The 21100-nt window shown below is 37.9% G+C and overlaps 2 protein-coding genes across 2 annotated transcripts in view; one reads left to right on the forward strand and one right to left on the reverse strand.

Moving 5' to 3' along the window:
* The window catches only part of JADE1 (jade family PHD finger 1), a 61747-nt gene extending 44637 nt beyond the window's left edge, over positions 1 to 17110 (forward strand). Inside the window, exons 9-11 of the mRNA XM_029284647.1 lie at positions 6482 to 7009; positions 8878 to 8995; positions 12705 to 17110. Of these exons, the coding sequence (XP_029140480.1) occupies positions 6482 to 7009; positions 8878 to 8995; positions 12705 to 13594 (1536 nt within the window). The 3' untranslated portion in view covers positions 13595 to 17110. The remainder of the gene's footprint in view (positions 1 to 6481; positions 7010 to 8877; positions 8996 to 12704) is intronic.
* Positions 12581 to 21100, reverse strand: part of SCLT1 (sodium channel and clathrin linker 1) — a gene marked incomplete in the record, with an annotated part of 34686 nt that continues 26166 nt past the window's right edge. The window contains 3 exon segments of the mRNA XM_015818777.1: positions 12581 to 12847; positions 19177 to 19262; positions 20136 to 20231. Coding sequence (XP_015674263.1) covers positions 19200 to 19262; positions 20136 to 20231 — 159 coding nt within the window.

A 21100-nucleotide genomic window follows, 5' to 3' on the forward strand; every position in this document is an offset into this window, starting at 1 on the left:
CCGAGCACTTTACTACATTTCTAATTGAGGAGGTTCAGTGAAAACTGACTAGTCACTGATTCATTTCAGATTGCCATTTTTGCTTGTTTTGGCCAGAGTTCTTTTAATTTGATTTCTGAAAATGATCTTCAGAAGCCTGTCTGGTCTTTGTGTTCATTTACAGCATAAAATTTCTGTGTAGCAGATTAATTATTAGTGATAACATAAATATCTCATAGTTAACATATTTGATTTTCAGACTTCAGAGAGCAAATGATTAGGAGATCATCAATATATTATTCCATCAAACTGTGTTGCCCAAGATTATGCTTCTTAGTTGAATGTGATTTCTAGTAGGATTCAAAATTCTGAATAAATATGCATGGTCATCAAGGAAGTAGATTAATTGCTATTGTAGCAGCTTTAGACCGAAGTAGAAATTAAGACGAATTTGTTCTAAGAATGAGACAAGTGCATTTTATGTTTGGGATTTGGACAAGATCTGGGAAATCTCAAAATGTTGTTCTGGAAAGTTTAATGATTTTTACAGCTGTCCACTTAGGAAAGTCATGAGTGACTATGGGAGGTCTCCCAATTGCCCTGTCTAATGCAGAAGGATAGCGAAGTGGCTCTTTCAAATATTCTTGCCTGTGTGATAAAATCAAAGTAACAGAGCAACATACCTTGATTTAGATACGTTGAGCCCTCCTGCAAGCTCTTGAGCAGACATGTCAAACACAAGGCCCGGGGGCCGGATGCGGCCTGCGAAGCCATCCTGGAAACAGTGAGGGAACAGCCCTCCGCTGCCTTTTGGCCCTGGCCCAGGCCGGCCGGAAGCCAATGTACAATTTTGTGGTGGCCATCTATGCTGAAACGCATTCAGTCTTAGCTCCACAAGACTGTCTGGAAACAGCAAGGAACCAGCCCCTGCCGCATCGGCCCCGCACTCTGGGTGCATGCTGGGGAGGTGTCACCCATTGTGAGGAATGAAGAAATGCACCATCACCTGGAAGTGGCCAGCAAATGGCCCTCGCCTACTTTATATATCCAGCTTGATGGGCTCCAGGGAAGGGGTTTCGGCAGGCAGCGCTCCCCTCACAGCGCCAAGAACTGAGCCAGGTGGCGCGAAAGTGATGAGAAGTGCAATGCTGCCTAGCCCCCAGCCTGCCCAGTTTCAGCATGCAGCAAGGTACAAAGCTGGCGAGCTTCGCACCACCCGGCTCAACCTCTCGGCACTGTGAGGAGAGCGCTCCGCTGCCTGCCGAAACCGGGCAGGCTGGGGGCTGGGCAGCATTGCGCAGGTAACGTTGACTCTCATGCTCATAGCATCCCCTCTCCTAGAGCCCACCAAGCCAGATATGTGAAGTAGGTGAGGGCCATGTGCTGGCCACTTCCCGGCGATGGTGCAGTTCTTCATTCCTCACGAAGGTAACACCTCCCCAGCTGCGTTTCTTGCCTGTTTTTCTCCCTCCCTCATCTCAAATATTTTCCCACCACTCTGTACTTAGGAAGGAAGAAAGGAAAGAAGGAAAGGAAGGGTCTGAGGGAAGTCCTGCCTTAGTCCTGCCCTGCTGCCCTTTCACCATCTCCTTGCCCCCTCCTCCTGGCCTATCCCAGGGGGTCTCCCATCCTATTGCTAAGGAAGCTTTGGATACAAAGCCGGGTCTCCTCCCATGGATAGGGAATGGGCCTCCCTTTGACTTTGCCCTCGTACCCATCATGAGCAATCTGGCTAAGGAGAGCAAGCACAGCAGCAGCAGCCTTGAGGAGGAGATAAGTGCAGCTGGGCGCCCCCTTGGGGAAGTGGTGCCGTGGGTGCTCGAGGGCCAGGCTGGGCGTTTGACCTCTGCTTCCCAGGGCTCCGGGCAGCCCGCAACACCATCCAGCCCCCCGCATGGCCTGAGAAGAATGGCGAGGCTCCTCCAGTGGACCATGCCTTGGCACTTGCCCTGGTCCCACCCCCTTCTGCCAGAGACCCTCAGATCTGTCCCACTCATGCTCAGGCCCCCAAAGGCACTCTTGACGCAAATGATGTAGAGCTGGCCATGCCCACCCAATAGGCCACACCTACTCCGTCCACACCCACCCAGTAGGCCACACCCACCCTGGCCACACCCTCCCCCGAGGGCAACCGCAATGCTGATGCGGCCCTCAATGAAATTGAGTTTGACACCCCTGCTCTTGAGAGAGGCCCTGTTGTTGTTTCCCTGGGCTTGGACTCTGCACTTAATGCGGCACACTCCCGCATCCTGGCCAGGAGGGCTTTCCATTCTTCTGGGGCTCTGGTCAGGCACTGTATGCCCAGATTCTCCACACTAAAAAGAATGCTAAATCTCTGTGCCTCTTTCTTCAGCAGTTGCCATTCTCCCTGCTGTTCCTATTTGCATGGGTTCTTCTTTCCCCCAACTTGGTTCCATTGGCATCAATGTGCAGAAGGTTGAATAGTGAGCTCTATCTGCTGCCCAAACTGGCTTTGAATCTCTTCCAGATGAGAGTCAATGATCACAGAAAAGGTTGCAGATTTGGTCCAGATTCTGTGTCACTCCTTGCCATATGAGCTTAGTGTCGATTTGAGCATTCAGTCCTTGTCTAAATTGAGAAATTAGAGCTATTTTGTTCTAATGTAAGTCTTCAGTGATTTATTTGAATTCTGCTACAATATATACAGTCTAACCCAGGAGTAGGCAACCTTGGCTCTTTTATGACTTGTGGACTTCAACTCCCAGAATTCCTGAGCCAGCATAGCTCAGCATGGAAACCTCTCCCTTTACCCTCAGCATGGCTGGCTTAGGTATTCTGGGAGTTGAAGTCCACGAGTCATAAAAGAGCCAAGGTTGCCTACCCCTGGTCTAACCCTTCTATTACCCTGTTTAAGTTCTGGATAATGTGGATCTCTTACTCATTTTATCAAATCTCTGAAGTGCCTACTGAAGTTGTCCATGAAGTCTGGTAATTGTCCATAATCAGGTCATTGCCTTCAGTAATCAGAAATGCCTATTGAGCTACTGACACAGTCAGCAAGATCAGCACAAAAGACACATATGAGCAGTTAGTTGGGAATTGTGCACCTTGAATTCCCATATACAACTCTCACTGCACTATGAAAGTTTTCATCATTTTTGATTCACCTCCAAGTTTTTCATGGCTTCTTGCAACACTGGTTGGACTACTGGAGCTGCTGCTGGTGCCAGAGCAATCGGTGGTGCTGGCTGTGCCAGATTCTGCATCTGTTGTACCAGTTGAAGTACTTACGTTGTCAAATTGCACACTTCATTCTCTAGTCCATCCTGACCCCAAAGCACAGCACACCTTGGTCGCCCAATTCTCTTTCTTGGGGCTTAGTTGCCATAATGATAGTTGCCTTTGCTTTTTGGGAAAAAGATTGGGAGTCTGAGAAAATTAATGTCAGGTACAAACAATCAGGTCTGCATAGTGAAAGATTCAAAATTACTGATTTATTGTTAAGCCTATGTACAGGAATCTTCTCAGATCTAATAGTTCGCACATGGATAAAACTAGATAAAGTTCAGTGGCATTGAAGGGGAATTTGACTTCCGTCTCTCATGACTATGTGGAGATTCTAAACTGATTCCTCACTTGACTGCTCCCCCTGGCTCTGCCATTCTCTCTCATACATTTATTAATTTATATAATTGTCTTCTTAGGGAAGTAATTGCCATGTTTTCCCGAAAATAAGATCCGGTCTTATTTTTATTATTTTTTTTGCTTCCAAAAGAGGCACCAGGTTTTATTTTCGGGGGGGGGGGGTTCTTTTACACTCACCTCATGGCGGCGGCACCGGTAGCTCCGTGCAGCCAGCCCACTTCTTCTGCGGCTGAAGAAGCAGCTTCATTCTGCAGCTGAGAATGGAGCTTGGGCCTGTATTTCGCCGTCAGAGGCCTTTCCAGAAGGCCTGTGGAGCCGAGAACCAAGGTACAGATTGAATCCATAGCTCAGTTCTCGGCTGCACAGGCCTTCCGGAAAGGCCTTTGACTGCCAAATGCAGGCCCGAGCTCCATTCTTAGCTGCAGAATGAAGCTACTCCTTCGGCTGCAGAAGAAGTGGGTCGGTGAAGCAAGTGTCGATCCATGAGAGGCCTAAGTGCAATGGTAAGCTCCAACCCCGCCCTAGCTTGATTTTTAGGTGGTGCGCCTGGACCCAAAACTAGGGCTTATTTTTGGGGTAGCACTTATATTAGGCCCACCCCCCAAAATCAAACTAGGTCTTATTTTCGGGGTAGGTCTTACTTTTGGAGAAACACGGTAGGACATGAACAACCATGAGAAGGTCTCCTAGTTATAAATTTTACCTCCTCCCACTTAGCTCTTCCGCTTCCTACATAGGGAATGGTAGTCTTTTTTATTGTGATTTAAAAATATTGTACATTTTAACTCACTGTTCAGTTAGCAATTCTATGTTTATGCATAAAATATGTATTAGTACACAGGAATTGCTTTGCAGCACTTGGATATTATAACATTAATATTTTATGTCTAAACACAAAAGTACTGCTAACCAGAATACTGAGCTAACCTGCTTACAGAGTATACACTAAACAACCTATGAGTTAAACACTGGGTGACCACAACTTTTATTCAGAGAAAAATATACAAATAAAACTGATAAGTATTCCCTGTCTTTTCATACAGAGAAAACTGTGAATGTTTTTAAGTGAATTGCCCATAGCTACCAACCAGATATAATTTGGCTCTGGATCCTAAGGATATGTGTTAGAATTGCTGTATGTGTTTATATCATGCTGCCTCCTACATTGTTTTTCTCTCTAGCTCTAAATCATTGATATGCCAGAGATTTGACATTGAATTCAGCACAGATTTTTAAGTGCTTTGCCAAAGGCTTTGTTTAGTAATGTCTCCTTCCAAGGGAAGTTTAAATTAAATGTGCATAATATGATTCGCAGACATATAATAGATACCCAGTACATTAATTAATAAATATTAAGTTTTAGTAGACCTGTACTTGTTTTGTGAGTTTTTAGTTACATAGCAGGGAGAGAATTTTATCTGCATTGTATTTTTGGTTAGTATACTTGAAAAAAATACCATCTTGAGCATCTTATTTTTCCCCTAAATTTCTGATAGCTCTTGTTGACACACACACGCACATACACACGCACATACACACAAACATATACACACCTGTAAATCATGAATATGATTTATCCTTTTTAAACTTTTGATAATTGCTTTAAAAATTGAGGTTTCAATAAATAGGTGTGTGCAAAATGTTTTGAATTCAAACCATTCCATATTTTCAAATTATCAAGACAGGCTGCTTAAAATAATCTGTTACTGGATCTTTTAAGCCATGAAGCTTATTTCTGTTAATAGTGTGCTGGTCTTGGTAAAATCACTATAGCATTTCTAATATTCTAACAAGACCAATGATGGTATTATCCACACTTTAGTGAAACAAGTGTATCCTAATGTAGGTAAAGTACGGCATTAGTAGAGATATGCAGCATTTTGAATCAAGAACCAAGAGAAGTATTTCAGTGTACGTGTGGTCTCACTCTTGCTGCTTCCTTAAAACAATTACATATTTTCTTGTGTTGCATGGGTACTAAGCAAGCCTAGAAAATGATGTGGATTCCAGTTCCTTTCTGGCTATGGATTCACAGTGCTGCATATTTTTCATAACTGTTGGGGAGTAAACATGTTGATCTTCATCCTAGATTTATAAATCACCTTATGTTATGCCAACACAACTCCAGTGTATCTTGTGAATGGGAAATAAAAATACTTGGTTATACCGTCTGTTATAACCAAGAGATACTTGGTTATATTGCCATGATATGCTATGGCAAAAATTCCTTTAGACTACAGTATTTACATTAGTAATTTGATCATTTTTATATATAATATATTGGTTGTTTTGACAAAGGTAGATATTGACTAGGACCAATAAAAATAATGGACAGATTCATTACAGGTAGACCTCAACTTACAACTGTAAACACTGCAAACACTGTGGTTGTTAAATTGTTTGCTATGGATCATTTTTGCCGAAAACCAGAAATAAATGCCAGTTTTTGGCAAAACCATTGTAAAAGAAGGTCATGTAACTATGGGATGCTGCAGACGGCTGTAAAGACAGGCTGGTTACTGTGTGCCTGAAACACAGTTACGGGGAGAGGCCTTCAGGCCTTCGGAGCTGGATCATAAGTACCCTGGGGAAGTTCATCATAACTTTGAATGGTCACTAAGCAACTGGTCCTAAGTCAGTTACTACCTGTATAAATTAAACTATCACTCTTTTAATGATTATATAGTAATTCATGAATCGGCTATTGTCACTTCCTGTTCGTGATTTAGCTTCCTGACTATAGAGCAGATAACACTGGACAATATGGGCTCTAGGCCCAATTCGGAATTGCTGTTCTAATATTCTATTATGTCCAAAGCTTGGATCTGGGGAAGCCCTAACATAGGGTTCACAATCTACATATTTAAATACTTAACATTTATATTTTTTTCTGCAGTGTTCAGTAAAAAACTGCCGCACAGCTTTTCATGTCACTTGTGCATTTGACCGTGGTTTGGAGATGAAGACTATTCTGGCTGACAACGATGAAGTCAAGTTCAAATCCTATTGTCCAAAACACAGCTCTACTAAGAAGTCAGATGAGGAAAACCTCAGTGAATTAACCAGCCAGGAAAATGAGAATGGAGCACATGATAATTCTCTGGGTCACTTAGAATCATATGATAGCATGGCTCAAAATCAGGAGGAAGCTCATCGAGTCAGTATTAGAAAGCAGAAACTCCAGCAACTGGAGGATGGGTTTTATGCCTTTGTTAATGCTTCAGAAGTGGCAAAGGCTCTGCAACTTCCCGAGGACTCTGTAGAATTCCTGTATCAGTATTGGAAATTGAAGAGAAAATCAAATTTCAACAAACCTTTGATTACTCCAAAGAAAGATGAAGAGGACAATCTAGCCAAACGGGAACAGGACGTTCTGTTCAGGCGACTACAGCTTTTCACTCACCTCCGGCAAGATTTGGAGAGGGTAAGTTAACTCTGTTCTTGAAGAGGGGTGGAACACTGATCTAAATGTAACATTCCTTATGCTCATGTTGATTAAAGTAACTTCTTAGGTTCTGTGCATTTGATATTTGATCCCTGCATGTGCTTCTGTTTGGACTTCAATCTGGGAATTTAAGAAGCATGGGTCCCATTCAGATAGATAGGGAATAAGAGATTGTTTTTTTTTAAAAACGTATACCATTGCTGTTTGCAATTATGGCATTTGTACATTTAACTGCTAAACTTTTTGTTTTGAGGATCTCAGCAACTCTACCCAACACAACCTCCTCAGTCTTCTTACTCTTATCAACAAATTCACTTTATCCTTCTTTCTTTACCCTATCTCTTATTTTAAGAACACATTTTGTCAATAGCGCATTTTCACTACATTCAGCTTGCATGTTTCTCCTAACATATAGTTTTCACTTCTGTATAACAAAGCAGACAAGAAGCACATTTATACATGACATTCTTCAATTACGTTTTCCCCACTTCTTTGACTTCTTTTCCCTATTTACTCCTCTTAGATTTCAAGTTGCAGTTTTATGTATTCTGTCTACCCGGTTGTCACCAGATGGACTTTGTATATACTTGTCTCCACCACCCATCAACCAAGGCTTTAACATAACCTTTTTATTAAGTGATGGAGCATAGACTAGGTTACCTGGTTTAGTTATATCCCTGCAACATACGATATTCTCTGCTAATGGTAAGGATAGTACAATTTAGGTACATTATGGCTGGTGTACCACAAGTCCAATCGGATTTTATTTTTAGTATAGGCATGTTCTTGCTATTCTGTGCAGGTAGGATTTCTAATCTAGAGACTACCTAAAAATCCAACATAACATTTGACTGCATTCCATTAACTAGGAAGTACAGTATGTGTAATGTACTGATATATATTCAAGATGCCCCAATTATAAAATGCCTGATTGAAGAGATTCATTAATTCTTTTGCAAAATATTGAATGTATATCACTTTTAATTCTAAAGCAAAATTGGACATACTTTTCCAGTCTTTTACAAACATGACTCTTTCCCTTCACTGAGGGTTCCTGTGACTTAGTAGAAGCTATTAGAATGAATGTGACTGAAACTTTGATAATCATTGCTCAGCCTTGCCGGAGAACTTCCTTCCATTGGTCAGAAGATGAAATTGGTATGAAAGTTGATTGCTGATCATAGGTCTCCTTAACTCCTGATTACAGTGTTGAGACCAGAAAAATTTACAGTTTCTTTAAAGTTTCAGCTGGAGGTAGAATGAGGATATCTATGCCAGGTCCAAAACAAGTTTCCAGCTTTGAATATGAATATTACACACCTGCTTTCAGGAAGAGCTTTTTTTATATATTAGTTCTTCAAACTGAAATACAGAAAGTAAAATCTCTTTTTTCTGTGTTTATGCTTTCTCTTAACTATTGAGTGACTTTAAAGATACGTGCAATTAGGGAGTACTTAGGCTCCAGACTGAAAGGGCTGAATTGATAAGATACCATTTTTAGAAGAAGGCCATTAATGCTGTCTTAAGGTTTTCTATCCAAATTCTTTCTCTTTTTAATCCTTTTAATAAAGGATTCCCCCCCCCCCCCAAGATCTATGGAGATTCTCAGTCATCCGGTCATGGTTATCCTAAAGGTGCTTTTCAAAAGACAACTGGACTTCCTTGTTTTTTTTTCCTTGAAAATGTTTCGCTTTTCATCCAAGATGCTTCTTTACTTCAATTTTTTTTCTTTGTCTCACTATAAAGAGGTTTCCAGATGAGCCACTATTTTTTTTCAAACAACTTCAAAATAATCTTAAACTTCCTTTATGCATTCTTCATATTACCAGTATTTTCAATGTTTCTAGGTACGGAACCTCACTTATATGGTGACCCGACGGGAAAAAATTAAAAGATCTGTTTGCAAAGTCCAGGAACAGATATTTAATCTTTATACAAATCTTGTAGAACATGAAAGAACTTCAGGTAAGTTTTGTCATTTTCTCTTATTTTTCAGAGAATGGCATTGGAAAAACACTGTCAAATGATCTGGAATTAAAATTAATGCTGTAATGCTCATGTTTTGTGCCCCTTCTTGATATAAAAGGACAAATAAATGGGAAATAATGACATTAATTTTCTTTATGCTAGCCTGTGACCATAATAAAATTTTGATTTGATTGTCTTTAAGTACATACATTAAATTTTAATTAATTCAAAAATATTTTTTTCCTACCCAGTTTTCCACCATTGCCCTCAGGTGTAAAAAGATTGCATGGATTATCTTTGCTGCCACTTTAAGGAATTTATTGATTTATATTTTTATATCCTTGGAAAAGAATTCTCTAAAAGTATAGCCATTGCAAATATTTACAAAAATACAGTATTGTTATTATGGCTGTTTAGATAGTTTGCTGCTGTTTTATAGTCTCATTTCTTATTTTTGCTTCCTTTTGAAAGTTGTAATACCTGCAAGTTGCCACTTTTCACATCCATGCAACAACATTACTTCACCTAGCAAATTCTAATTTAGTATAAGCAGATTTGGGAACCTTATTTCTGTCAAAGACCATGTATTCTGAGGAGACTACATACTGGCAGTGAATATATTCAGACCCAGAAATTTGCAGATAACTTGATAGCCTGCAAGTGTTTGTGTACATATAGTATCCATTTAAATATTAGTAGAAGATTTCATACAACTCTACGCTTCATTTTTCAGGATTTTTGATTGCAAAAAGTTTGCTAATCAAGAGTAGAAATTAGTAAACGCTTTTCTTAACATATGTTGGTCAGAAACCTAAAGAATAGTGTCATACTTCATTCTCTTATATTTTATTACTTTAGCACGGGATAAGGTTCTAAATTTTGAAATGGAGATTTCTCTTGATATTAGAAGGCAAATATTAAAGATATTGAGGTTTTTTTCCCAAAGGAGAAAAATTCCTACCATTAATGAAAATATTGACAAAGTTATTGGTGCTCTTTCATATGAAATTCTGTCATTTTAATAATGACTGAATTTCAGCAGATTTTAAACGCACTGCAACTAACAGTACTTAAAAGCAAATGGAAAGATGTTTCCAAATACCTAACATCTAAACATTGTGTTTTACAATTGACTATTTAAAACCATGTTTACCTACATATACATCATATTATTTATCTCAGGCAGAGCATAGAAAAGACGTTAAGAAGTAATAAGCCAAAGAAATTAAAAGCATGCCATAAAAAAGGTAAAGATTTTCCTTGTCCAGTTGTGTCCTACTCTAGGGGGCAGTGCTTATGTACGTTTCCTAGCTGTCTGAAGACACTTTTGTGGTCAAGTGACTGGCATGACTATACCCTGAAGCATATAAAACACTATTTCCCACTGAAGTGGTACTTATTTATCTACTTGCATTTGCATGCTTTAGAACTGACACGCAGATAATATATACAAATACATGCTGTAGCTTTCCATATCTTTGTATCTGTGCTAACTATCCTTTCTTTCCCCCTGTTCTTACACTATTTATCTTTATATATTGCCTTTAGCAACACTAAATTAATGATAATAATAAAGTTGGAAGGGACCTGGGAGGTCATCTAGTCCAACTCTCTGCTCAGGCAGGAAACCCTATACCATTTCAGATAAATGCCTGTCCAGTCTCTTCTTAAAAACGTCAAGTGTTGGAGCATTCACAGCTTCTGGAGGCAGGTTGTTCCACTGATTAATTGTTCTAACTATCAGAAAATTTCTCCTTAGTTCTAGGTTGCTTCTCTCTTTGGATAGTTTCCATCTGTTGCTTCTTATCCTGCCTTCAGGTGCTTTGGAGAATAGCTTGACTCCCTCTTCTTTGTGGCAGCCCCTGAGATATTGAAATACTGCTATCATGTCCCCCCTTGTCCTTCTCTTCATTAAACTAGATGTCAAGCTAACATCGGATGTTCTTGCTTGACACTAGACATACCCAATTCCAGCGACCGTTCCTTACATGTTTTAGCCTCCAGTCCCTAATCATCTTTGTTGCTCTTCTCTGTACTCTTTCTAGAGTCCCAACATCTTTTTTACACAGTGGTGACCAAAACTGGATGCAGTATTCCTAGTGTGGCCTTACCAAGACATTGTAAAGTGGTATTGACACTTCACATGATCTTGATTCTATCCCTCTGTTAATGCATCCTAGCACTATGTTGGCTTTTATGGCAGCTGCAGCACACTGCTGGTTCATATTTCAGTGTTTGTCAATTAAGACTCCGAGATCCCTTTCACAGTTACTACTATTGAGCAAGGTACCACCTATATTATACCTGTGCATTTGGTTTTTCCTTACCTAAATGTAGAACTTTACTTTTTTCACCATTGAATTTCATTTTGTTAGATAGTGCCCAATGTTCAAGTCTGTCAAGATCCTCCTGTATCTTAAGCCTATCTTCTGGAGTGTTGGCTATTCCTGCCAGCTTGGTGTCATCTGCAAAATTGATGAGTTCCCCATCTATCCCTTCCTCCAAATCATTGATGAAGATGTTGAAGAGTACTGGGCCCAAAAGAGAGCCTTGAGGCGCCCACTACACACTTCCCTCCATATAGATGCATTCAAAGTATTTGTTAGTACTTAGTACTTACTTCCTAGTCCAGTGATGGCGAACCTTTTAGAGACCGAGTGCCCAAACTGCAACCCAAAACCCACTTATGCATTGTCGGGTGCCGGGTGGGTGTGGCCCATTGGGTGGGTGTGGCTGGGTGGTAACAGCAGACTGGGTGGGACTAAAAAGTTCAATCAATCAATTCCAACTTTGCAAGATCTTTTTTTTCCCACGAGAAGTTGAAATTGACTGATTGATTGAACCTCTTTTTTTTGTACACGGTGGCGGAGGCCTAAAGCGAAAAGGTTTTATAAAATCCAGCTGAAGGCCTGGGACTGGGGCGACGGTGCACGTGCCCACAGAGAGCTCAATGAGTGCCGCCTCTGGCACCCGTGCCATAGGTTCGCCACCACTATCCTAGTCAGTGGGATAAGGGCAATAGCATGCATGGTAATCTGGAAATAGCAATAGCACTAAGACTTATATACTGCTTCACAGTGCTTTACAGCCCTCTTTAAGCAGTTTAGACTCAGCATATAGTGTGAGCATGCTTAAGATAAAACTGTGTTTTGGTAACACTTGAGGCATATAGGCCAAAAGGTGCCAAAATTGACCAATATTGTCATTACTGTAGCAGGGAAAGTGCTACACATACCCTACTACAACACAGGCAGGACTAAAACTGGTTAACAAGTTTAGATTTGTTTGTTTTTCTAAAAAAAAAAAGAGAGAGAGAGAGCGAGAGCCAAAAATAAGTAAAAAGCAAAAATAATGAAGATAGTATTTAGTGCACCAAAGTAGTCTTATCATTAAAACACCTTAATTTATTTCTACTGACTTAACTGATTAGGTACCTAAGATACAATATAATGTGAAATTAATACCCCATGTTAGCACTGGCTATACTACCTACATGAGTAATGAAGTACTGTAGTAGCTGTAGTAAATTAATTGAATGTAAGTCCTATTGAAATTAATAGGAAAAATGAGTCTTGGATTAAATTCATTTTCAAATTCCATTCATTCCAGTAAGAATTTAGTACAACTAATGGAAGTTTTTAACTAAAGGTAATACTGGATGAGTAATTTTAAAACAACTTTAACATGTTTATTGGTGTCTCTCCAGGTATGCCTTCCTCTTTCTCCTCGATGGAAAATTTGGTGCTCTTCAACAGTTCACCATTGGGCCCAGATGCACCTAAGATAGAGGATTTGAAATGGCATTCGGCTTTCTTCCGAAAACAAATGGGCATGTCGTTAAGTCATTCACTGAAAAAAACAGAGAAGAGAGAGCAAATGAGGAGAAATTCTAGGCACAATAACAAACCGTTGCTGAAGCAGCCCAGCCAAAGGGAGGGTCTTGCTTCTTCTGATAGCTTTTTCAGTTTTGAAAAAACCTTTGCAGAAGCACAACTTGGAGCAGCACAACAGAAGAATGGGATTGTAACAGAAGACCACAAGAAAAGAGACAATCATTCTCATTGTGACATGATAAAGGTAGGACTGAAGGAGAAACCTCCCAAACATAACTACAAGCCCCTGAAATCAAATGAATCCTTTCAGAGGCAGTTAGAAAATAAAAGGGCCGTGAACCACCCAAGTGGCAGATCAGCACCCGGAATCCGGAGGGATATGGTGCCTAAATGCAATGGATCCTTTTTCAGAATAAATTATAACCCGAGTCCAGTTAAAGTGCCTACAACACCCAGAAGCCCTGTGAAAAATTGGGGAGGATTCCGAATTCCAAAGAAAGGAGAAAAGCAACAGCAGGGAGAGGGGCAGGAGGAGGCATGCCGCCAAAACTCTAATTTCTCTTACTCGGCCCTCGGACAAGTTTCCCCTAAAGATAGGGCAAAAAGCAACTTAAAAATGGACAGTGAGAATGATGGATATGCCCCGGATGCAGAGATGAGTGATTCAGAAACTGAGATGTCTGAGAAGAAATGCAGGCTGGGATCAAATAGCTCTCTCCCTAGAAGGACAGATTTTATTAGGAGAAGTATTCTTGCCTCTTGACTGGAGAGTGATACAGAATAGCAACACTGGAACCAGTGAAGCTCCAGCCTGGATAAAAAAAAAGTAGCTACTCTTTTCTATTTATTGGTGGGACAAAAGAGTTTTAATTACGACTACAAGATCTATCAAGAATGAACACATTTTCCCTAGGCTGTAGAAAGTTGTTTACGTGCACTTGAGTACGAGTATTTCCTCCACCATTCTCATGACTGTGAGGTGTGAACATTATTTGCAATTGTCTCAAAGAAATCTGAGAAAATAATATTGTTTTCCAATTGATTAATATGCTGAATGCTCATTTTAAAAAGAAGGATAAGTTAATTGGATTGTGTGGGTAGACCCTACTTTATGCAGATAGCACTGAGGTTTTTCTTTTCCCGTCCCTGAAAAGCACAAGCTGTTAATATGTAAGAGAGTAATGAATTAAATTTTGGTACACCGTTTATCCTAATCTGGTCTCTCTCCTCAGGCTGTGCTTAGAGTAAATCCTAGTCTCGTTTTTTTGCTGTATTAGAATTCAGGGGAATTTTGGCAGCTGTAACCTTTGTTAACTCCAAATGTTTCTAGATACAAAATTTTTCAAGCAGGTAAGAATTTGCAGGACAGCTAGATACCATAAGGGGTAAATCCAAGCTGCCCAGAATAAAAACAGTAACTGCAGCATATATACAGTGCTATTCTGAAGGGACCCAGACAAAGAATTAAGGAAAATTATTTACTTCTCTCAAATTAAGGGAAGGGGTACCTATGTCTTAAAGTACTTGATCTTGTTTTGAAAGAAAGGTTTGTAAGCTTGCTGTATTCTGCTAGTACCTGCCATGTGAAATACAAAGACAATTCAAGTGAGATAGACTTAAATGTGTCTCTGTGGCAAAACAGGGTTGGCTGTCTTGTTTCTCCTACACACCCACACCCCTGATATATACTGCAAATTGTAAATCTATAACTGGGGGAGAATTTTTACAATAGAAAAATTCTTAGCATATCATCAGACTTGGGAGAAGCAATGGCAGACAAATGTTTGAAATTTGCCATGAAGATAGGACTGTATTTCCAAAGGCAGTAGTCATCAGCCTTTCTTTATATGCACTAATATTATGTGTTGGGATATGCAAGTTTCTAACACATAAGGGTTACTTTAAATACAAAAAGAAGGATGTAATAAATATATATGTATATTTTTTTGAAAAAAATGGTAAGGCAATAAGATGCGAGTAGTGCTTTACATTCAAACCAATTTAACAACAAGACTTCATGGTATGGATTAGATTTGACAAAAGAGTGTTTTGATTACAACATTAAAACTGCAATAACTAGAGAGAAAAAGCCATCAGCAATAATAAGTGAACAGATTATTAGCTTATTTTGTGTACTCAGCAGAGTGCATTTGTAAGACACAAAGGAAGTTTTAGACTATTACAACTTTTGGGACTCAACTTGGATATAAACAATATCAGAGATAATGAAGTTACAAGAAATGTAAGGAGCAGTAGGTATTTTGTTTTGGCAACTCATCATCATTAGTTTTTACTTACTACAAGTAAAACAACGTTTTAAAACAAAAGTTGGAACGTTGCAATTTGACTCAAGTCTTCCAGAGGTTTCAGCTGAAAACTAGAGTGCTACTGTTTCATCTTGCTATGCAAGTCACTGATCATCAATAATATATTGTGTTTGAGGAGGTTTATAAAGTACAGTTTTCTTACAGTCCTAATTTTTGGATAGAGAAATATTGTACGTGATCCCATGAATTCTAAATTACTGATCCACTGATTCTATAACTTGGGAACATGCATCAGAACATATCCCCCATTTACTTCTAAAGCAGTGGTAATAATCCCAAGATTATTGTAGCTATGATAAGCTACAAATTCAGTTTTCCCCTCACTTATCTTTTGCCTCCACCTTCAGTATCTAGCTTAGTACTAATCATAGTTTAACATAAGAGTAATTGGCTTCATTAAAATAAAAAAATACAGCCTTTGAAAGGCCATTAACTTGGCCTATCAAATTCAGATATCCCCGGATGCTGTGGTTAGAACTGAATGGGAAACTGAAAGGGGACTCATGCATGAACAATGAGGAGGTTGTGAAATGGTCACATTTCATCAGACCATCATTTTCTGATCTTAGGCTCAGTGTGTATATAATAGCTGTAATTCCAGTGGTGGCTATTGGTACACTGGAGTTCCAATGCTTTAACAGAACTTTATATAGGCAGGTTTTTGTTTTTTTTGGCAGCTTGCTTCATTGTCAAGAAAATTATTCAAATTTAAAAGAACATTCTCCATTTCCTTCCTACAGAGAGTGCTGTATTAGAGTAGTCCATGCATTGCCTTTGAGTCAGGATGGATAGAATTAACAAGCAGGTTAAGATTTTAAATTCTAAACATTTTAAAATGCCATTTCAGAAAGCAACTGGAAAGTAAGATATATATACACGGCTTTGTTGCTTTGGATTAAACTACCCATATATTACAGGTATATAGCAAGGTTTGCTGCTTTAAAAGCAGGCATATTCTTGTTAAATATAAGAGGGATGTGATTAATTGATTATTTAATACAATAAGTGTTTGAGGTGAGGTTTTAAGTGAAATAATATTGGTTAACTTGCCCAACAGGGAGTTTTTCATCAAGCCATAGAAGAAGTAAATTTGATGTTAAATAAACATTATTCAATGTTATGATCAATTTTGAAAGAGGTATCAGATTACATTTGCACTATTAGGAGTGTTAGCATTTGTGCAGAAAGAATGCCTTATCTGTTTTCCCCACCGTATTTAGGTTAATAAGCTTTCTGATGTTTTGATTAATGCTGAACCAAAAATTAATAGCAAAAGAAGAAAAAATAGTGTTTTTCCCTTACCCCCAACTTCCAACTACAGAAGTAGGTAAAATCAGTATGACCAGCTGTTTCATACCATATTTAACACTCAGTACATGAAAATGTATAAATAAAACCATATTCTTTACTACCACTACATTCATTTCATTGATAAAAATGGAGATTTCTTGTTAGCTCCACATTTTACTTATGCAGATTGCCCAAGAAATCTTGGTGTACTACATTGAAATATAGGGTAATAAACATTTTAGTAATATTGACTGGAATGCTGTCTGTTTCCGGACACCCATACACATATGTGCCAGTCTAAACTAATGAAAGATAATGTATGTCTCATATGTACAAAATCTTGATTATTTTACGTAAATTGGGTAAAAAGATCTTACTACATTTGTAAAACCTTGTACAGAGGATTTTTTCACTATGTGCCTAGCTTTGGTGTCCATTTTGCTCCAATTTGAAAACAGGTGCATGATGATAAAACAAATAGAAATAAAGTATATGTAGAGATGACTATTTTATATTACATGGCCCAATCCTGTATTTATTTTCCTCCCTTTTTGAAGTATTTATAAAGACCTAGTTGAAGATGGCTGTATTTTTTGTTAAAATATTTAGTAGAATTGTGCCTTTGTCTGTATGTGAATAAATGCTGTACATTTTGCAATACACTTAAGTGTTCTAGTGTGATATCTGAGTTTGACAACAATATATTCTTTTTTTTAATCAGATAGCAAACAATAAAATGAAAAATTACATTAACTTATTACTGTTATATTCTAAAATATACAGAATTGATATTGTTAACTTCCATTCATGCCCATTCAGGCCAAGAGAAATGAGTTGGATTTTGCTGCTTTGCATACACTGGATTGCAGTGATAAACTGGAGAGGTTTCAGGTTAGGTTTCAAAGGAAAAAGATATATTGCATGTTTGTTCCTGAACTATACTATATTTTGAAACCCTTATATTGAGTTTTTAGACTCCAGGTCCAATACAAAGATGGCTTTTTCAGTGTTGCTGGAATGAGATCACAGCTTGGTTGGCCTATGACTAATTGCCATTACTAAGTTTTCAAGGATTAGAAAACAATGTAACTCATTTGTCCCAGGTACATACAGTCATATGAGAAAGAAAGAACACCCTCTTTGAATTCTATGCTTTTATGTATCAGGAAATAATAAAAATCGTCTGGTCCTTAGCATGTAGTTAAAACACAACCTCAAATGAACAACACATGACTTATTACACCATGCTATAATTTATTTTACAAAAAGAAAGCCAAAATGGAAGGCATGTATGAAAAACTAAATACACCTCATGATTCAATAGCTTGTAAAACCACCTGTAGTAGCAATAACTTGGGGTAATTGTTTTCTGCATGACTTTATCAGATTCTCACATCATTGTCCCACTTTTCTTTACAACATTGCTTTAGTTCATTGAGATTTGTGGGCATGTTTATGCACAGCTCTCTTGAGGTCCCACTACAGCATTGCACTCAGTTGAGGTCTGGACTTGACTGGGCCATTGCAATACCCTGCTTTTTTTTTTTCAGCCATTCTGTTGTAGATTTGCTGGTGTGCTTGGAATTATTGTCTTGTTGCATGATCTAATGTCAGCCAAGCTTTAACTGTCGGAAAGTGGGCCTCACATTTTACTTAGAATACTTGGTATTCAGAGGAGTTCATGGTCAACTCAATGACTGCAAGATGCCCAGGTTTTATGGCTAAAAAAGCAAGCCGAAATCATCACCTTTCCACCACGCTTGATGGTTGGTATGAGATGTTTGTGCTGATATGGAGTATTTGGTTTTTGCCAAATGTGGCACTTGCATTATGGCCAAACATCTCCACTTTGGTCTGGTCTGTCCAAAGAACAGTGTTTCAGAAGTCTTGTGATTTGTTCAGATGTAACTTTGCAAGCCTAAGTTGTGCTGTCATGTTCTTTTTAATGAGAAGAAGCTTTCTCCTGACAATCTTTCCAAACAAACCATACTTGTTCAGTCTTTTTCTAATTGTACTGTCATGAACATTTAGTATGCTAACTGATGCCTGTAGAGTCAGAGATGTAACTCGGGTTTTTTTTGCAATTTCTCTGAGCATTGCACGGTCTGACATTTTATCTAGCTCTAAACAAAATATTTTTTTCTTTTTCATGTATTCCTTGTACCTAACCAAAGAAGGAGTTTGAAATATACGTTAGACTTTTCTATCTTGAGAAATCATGGACTTTCCAAGATAATGTAGATAATTTAGTCCATATGACAATGTGATAACATCCTAAATATTGTTATGGACAGCTAAAGAATTGCTATAAATGGAATTTCTACTTTTACAGTAATTTAAATGCCGAGTAAGAATAACTTTGTTAATTGTATATCTGATATACCAAGTCTATCTACTTTTCAAACAGGTAAGGGACATTGATGCTAAGTAGCAATTCAGCAATATTGGTTGAATAGATAGAACATTCAACAACTGAAAGTTAAATAACTAGTAAATCGATTGTATAGATTAGAAAAATCCAATTCAACAGTATACAATTCTAATTTTCAAAACTAAACTTTGTAGAGATGTTTTTACACATTTTCTCATCTGTCTGTTTAATGTTTGTTGTGAATAGAAAAAAATACATTTGTTTTATAAAGCAATGAAGTATCTGGAAAAGATACAGCATTTTACATGATACATTCTAAGGCTCCAAAGGTACTTTTCTTAGGCAACCTGTACTTACAGACTATGAAAGGACATATTACTTTACATTTCTTTTTGCTCTATCAAGTAGGCGGCCTTTTTCTTCTGCAATGTTATGGCGCTGAGCTGTAATTAAACACACAATGATTAGTTCCTTTCTTCACTGGATCCTTTTAAACAAATTAGATGACAATACAACCAGAAATAAATATGTTACAGAAATTATTTTCTTCCTATGTAAAATTGAGAATTTTTTTTCAGTCACCATTATTATGAACACACTAAATGTTCTCTGACCTGCAAATTTGTTAGTACATAGCTTACTTAGAGCTTCTACCTACTTGTGTGAGAGGAGGGAAATATTTTCTGAGGAACGTAAGACCTTTCAGATATAAGTGGATTCCAACTTATATCAGCTACAGTGATTAGAGTGGTTAAAGGTCCAACTTCTGAATAGCATTACCTGTTTATCCCATGATGAATTATGGATACATATCTGATCCTGCAAGTGAAATAATACGGAAGTCTCCAGTTGTAAGAGACCAGTGTATTTAATGTTTCTATATTGCATTCTTATATTTTACCTACCAAATTACCTTTCAAACTGATGGATTTGAAAGAATGGTTGTGCTAAGTAACCCTGTTTTCACAAATAATTTGGTACTAATTTTGAGATTTCTGCATGGTGATTTAAGTTATAATTTTATGTTAGTTCTTCAAACCTATTCAGAGTTTCTAGACAGACATCTTCTAGTTCTGTATAAACATCCATTTTAAAATGTTCTGTCTTTATTTCAATATAACAGAAAAACTAATAAAAAAGGTGAAATCAATTCAAGTACAAAAATTATATCAATAAGGCCTTATCATGCATATATGCATATAATACATGCATTGATTTTAACAGCTACAGTAACCATTGTTCCATAAAGTATATTTCTCTTTTTTTAAAAATAAAGACCGACCTCTTTATTCATTTAATTGGAAAAGTTTAGATACCTGTTGAGATGCTGTAGTTGCCCTCTCTTCTGCCTGATTTAGTCGATTTTGAAGTCTGTTGACTTTTTCTTGATATTCCCTCATTAATTTTTCGCTCTGTATAAATGAAATCACTTATTACAAATGTAAAATTTGTCACAGAAATTGCAAATGGACTTTGAACAATAAAAAGTAGCTCCATGCAGCATCAATTCAGTTTGGAAAGTTGTTACTGTAACCTTACAATAAAGAAGATTTTGCTCATCTTGTTATTTTAACTGTTTGGCCTGCTTGGGAGTTTGACATAAAAACTGTTCTCTTCTGACTGAAAAATGTTCAATTGCAATCTATTTCAGTTCACTGATGTCTAAGACATTCATATGGTTTTCTTAATATAGTAGGAAATGATGCCTTTGCTGTTGCCACTAAAGTGATCACGTGCCTCCAGTATCTTGCTCTATTGCTGCTGAATTACAGATGCCTGCTAGCTTTTGCTGAGATGAGCTTCACGCCTTGGGAACTCTTATGGGATTATAATCACTTGGCAGAAACACCCCTCCATTACCAGGAGGCAGCACAGAAGGATTTAGAAGGCTTTTGTTTATAAGGTAGTTTTATTTTCATCAGGATAAAGAATTAACTTTTTATTTTTTTTAGCAGATGGTTACGGTAATAATTACAATGTCTGTGTAGCTGCAGAAAAATGAAAATTTAAATGAAAGTGAAATTTACATTTCTGTCTGTAATTGCAGAAAAATGTAATACAACACGATGAAAGGATAAATTACAGATGTTAGTAAAAAAACCTCTTCACTCACCACATTTTAATGTTTACATAGCAGTAAAAATACTAGTAATTTCTAACATGTTTTCCAATGTGTGAGATCAGAAAAAGAATATGTGTCTCTGGGTCAGAACAGCTTCAATCAAAGTGACAGTAATATTCAAATAGAACTGTCCTTATAGCTGAAGCATAACATTCAGAT

Source organism: Protobothrops mucrosquamatus, unplaced genomic scaffold (genome assembly GCF_001527695.2).
Source record: "Protobothrops mucrosquamatus isolate PMUCROS unplaced genomic scaffold, P.Mucros_1.0 scaffold789, whole genome shotgun sequence".
Classification (NCBI taxonomy): Eukaryota; Metazoa; Chordata; class Lepidosauria; order Squamata; family Viperidae; genus Protobothrops; species Protobothrops mucrosquamatus.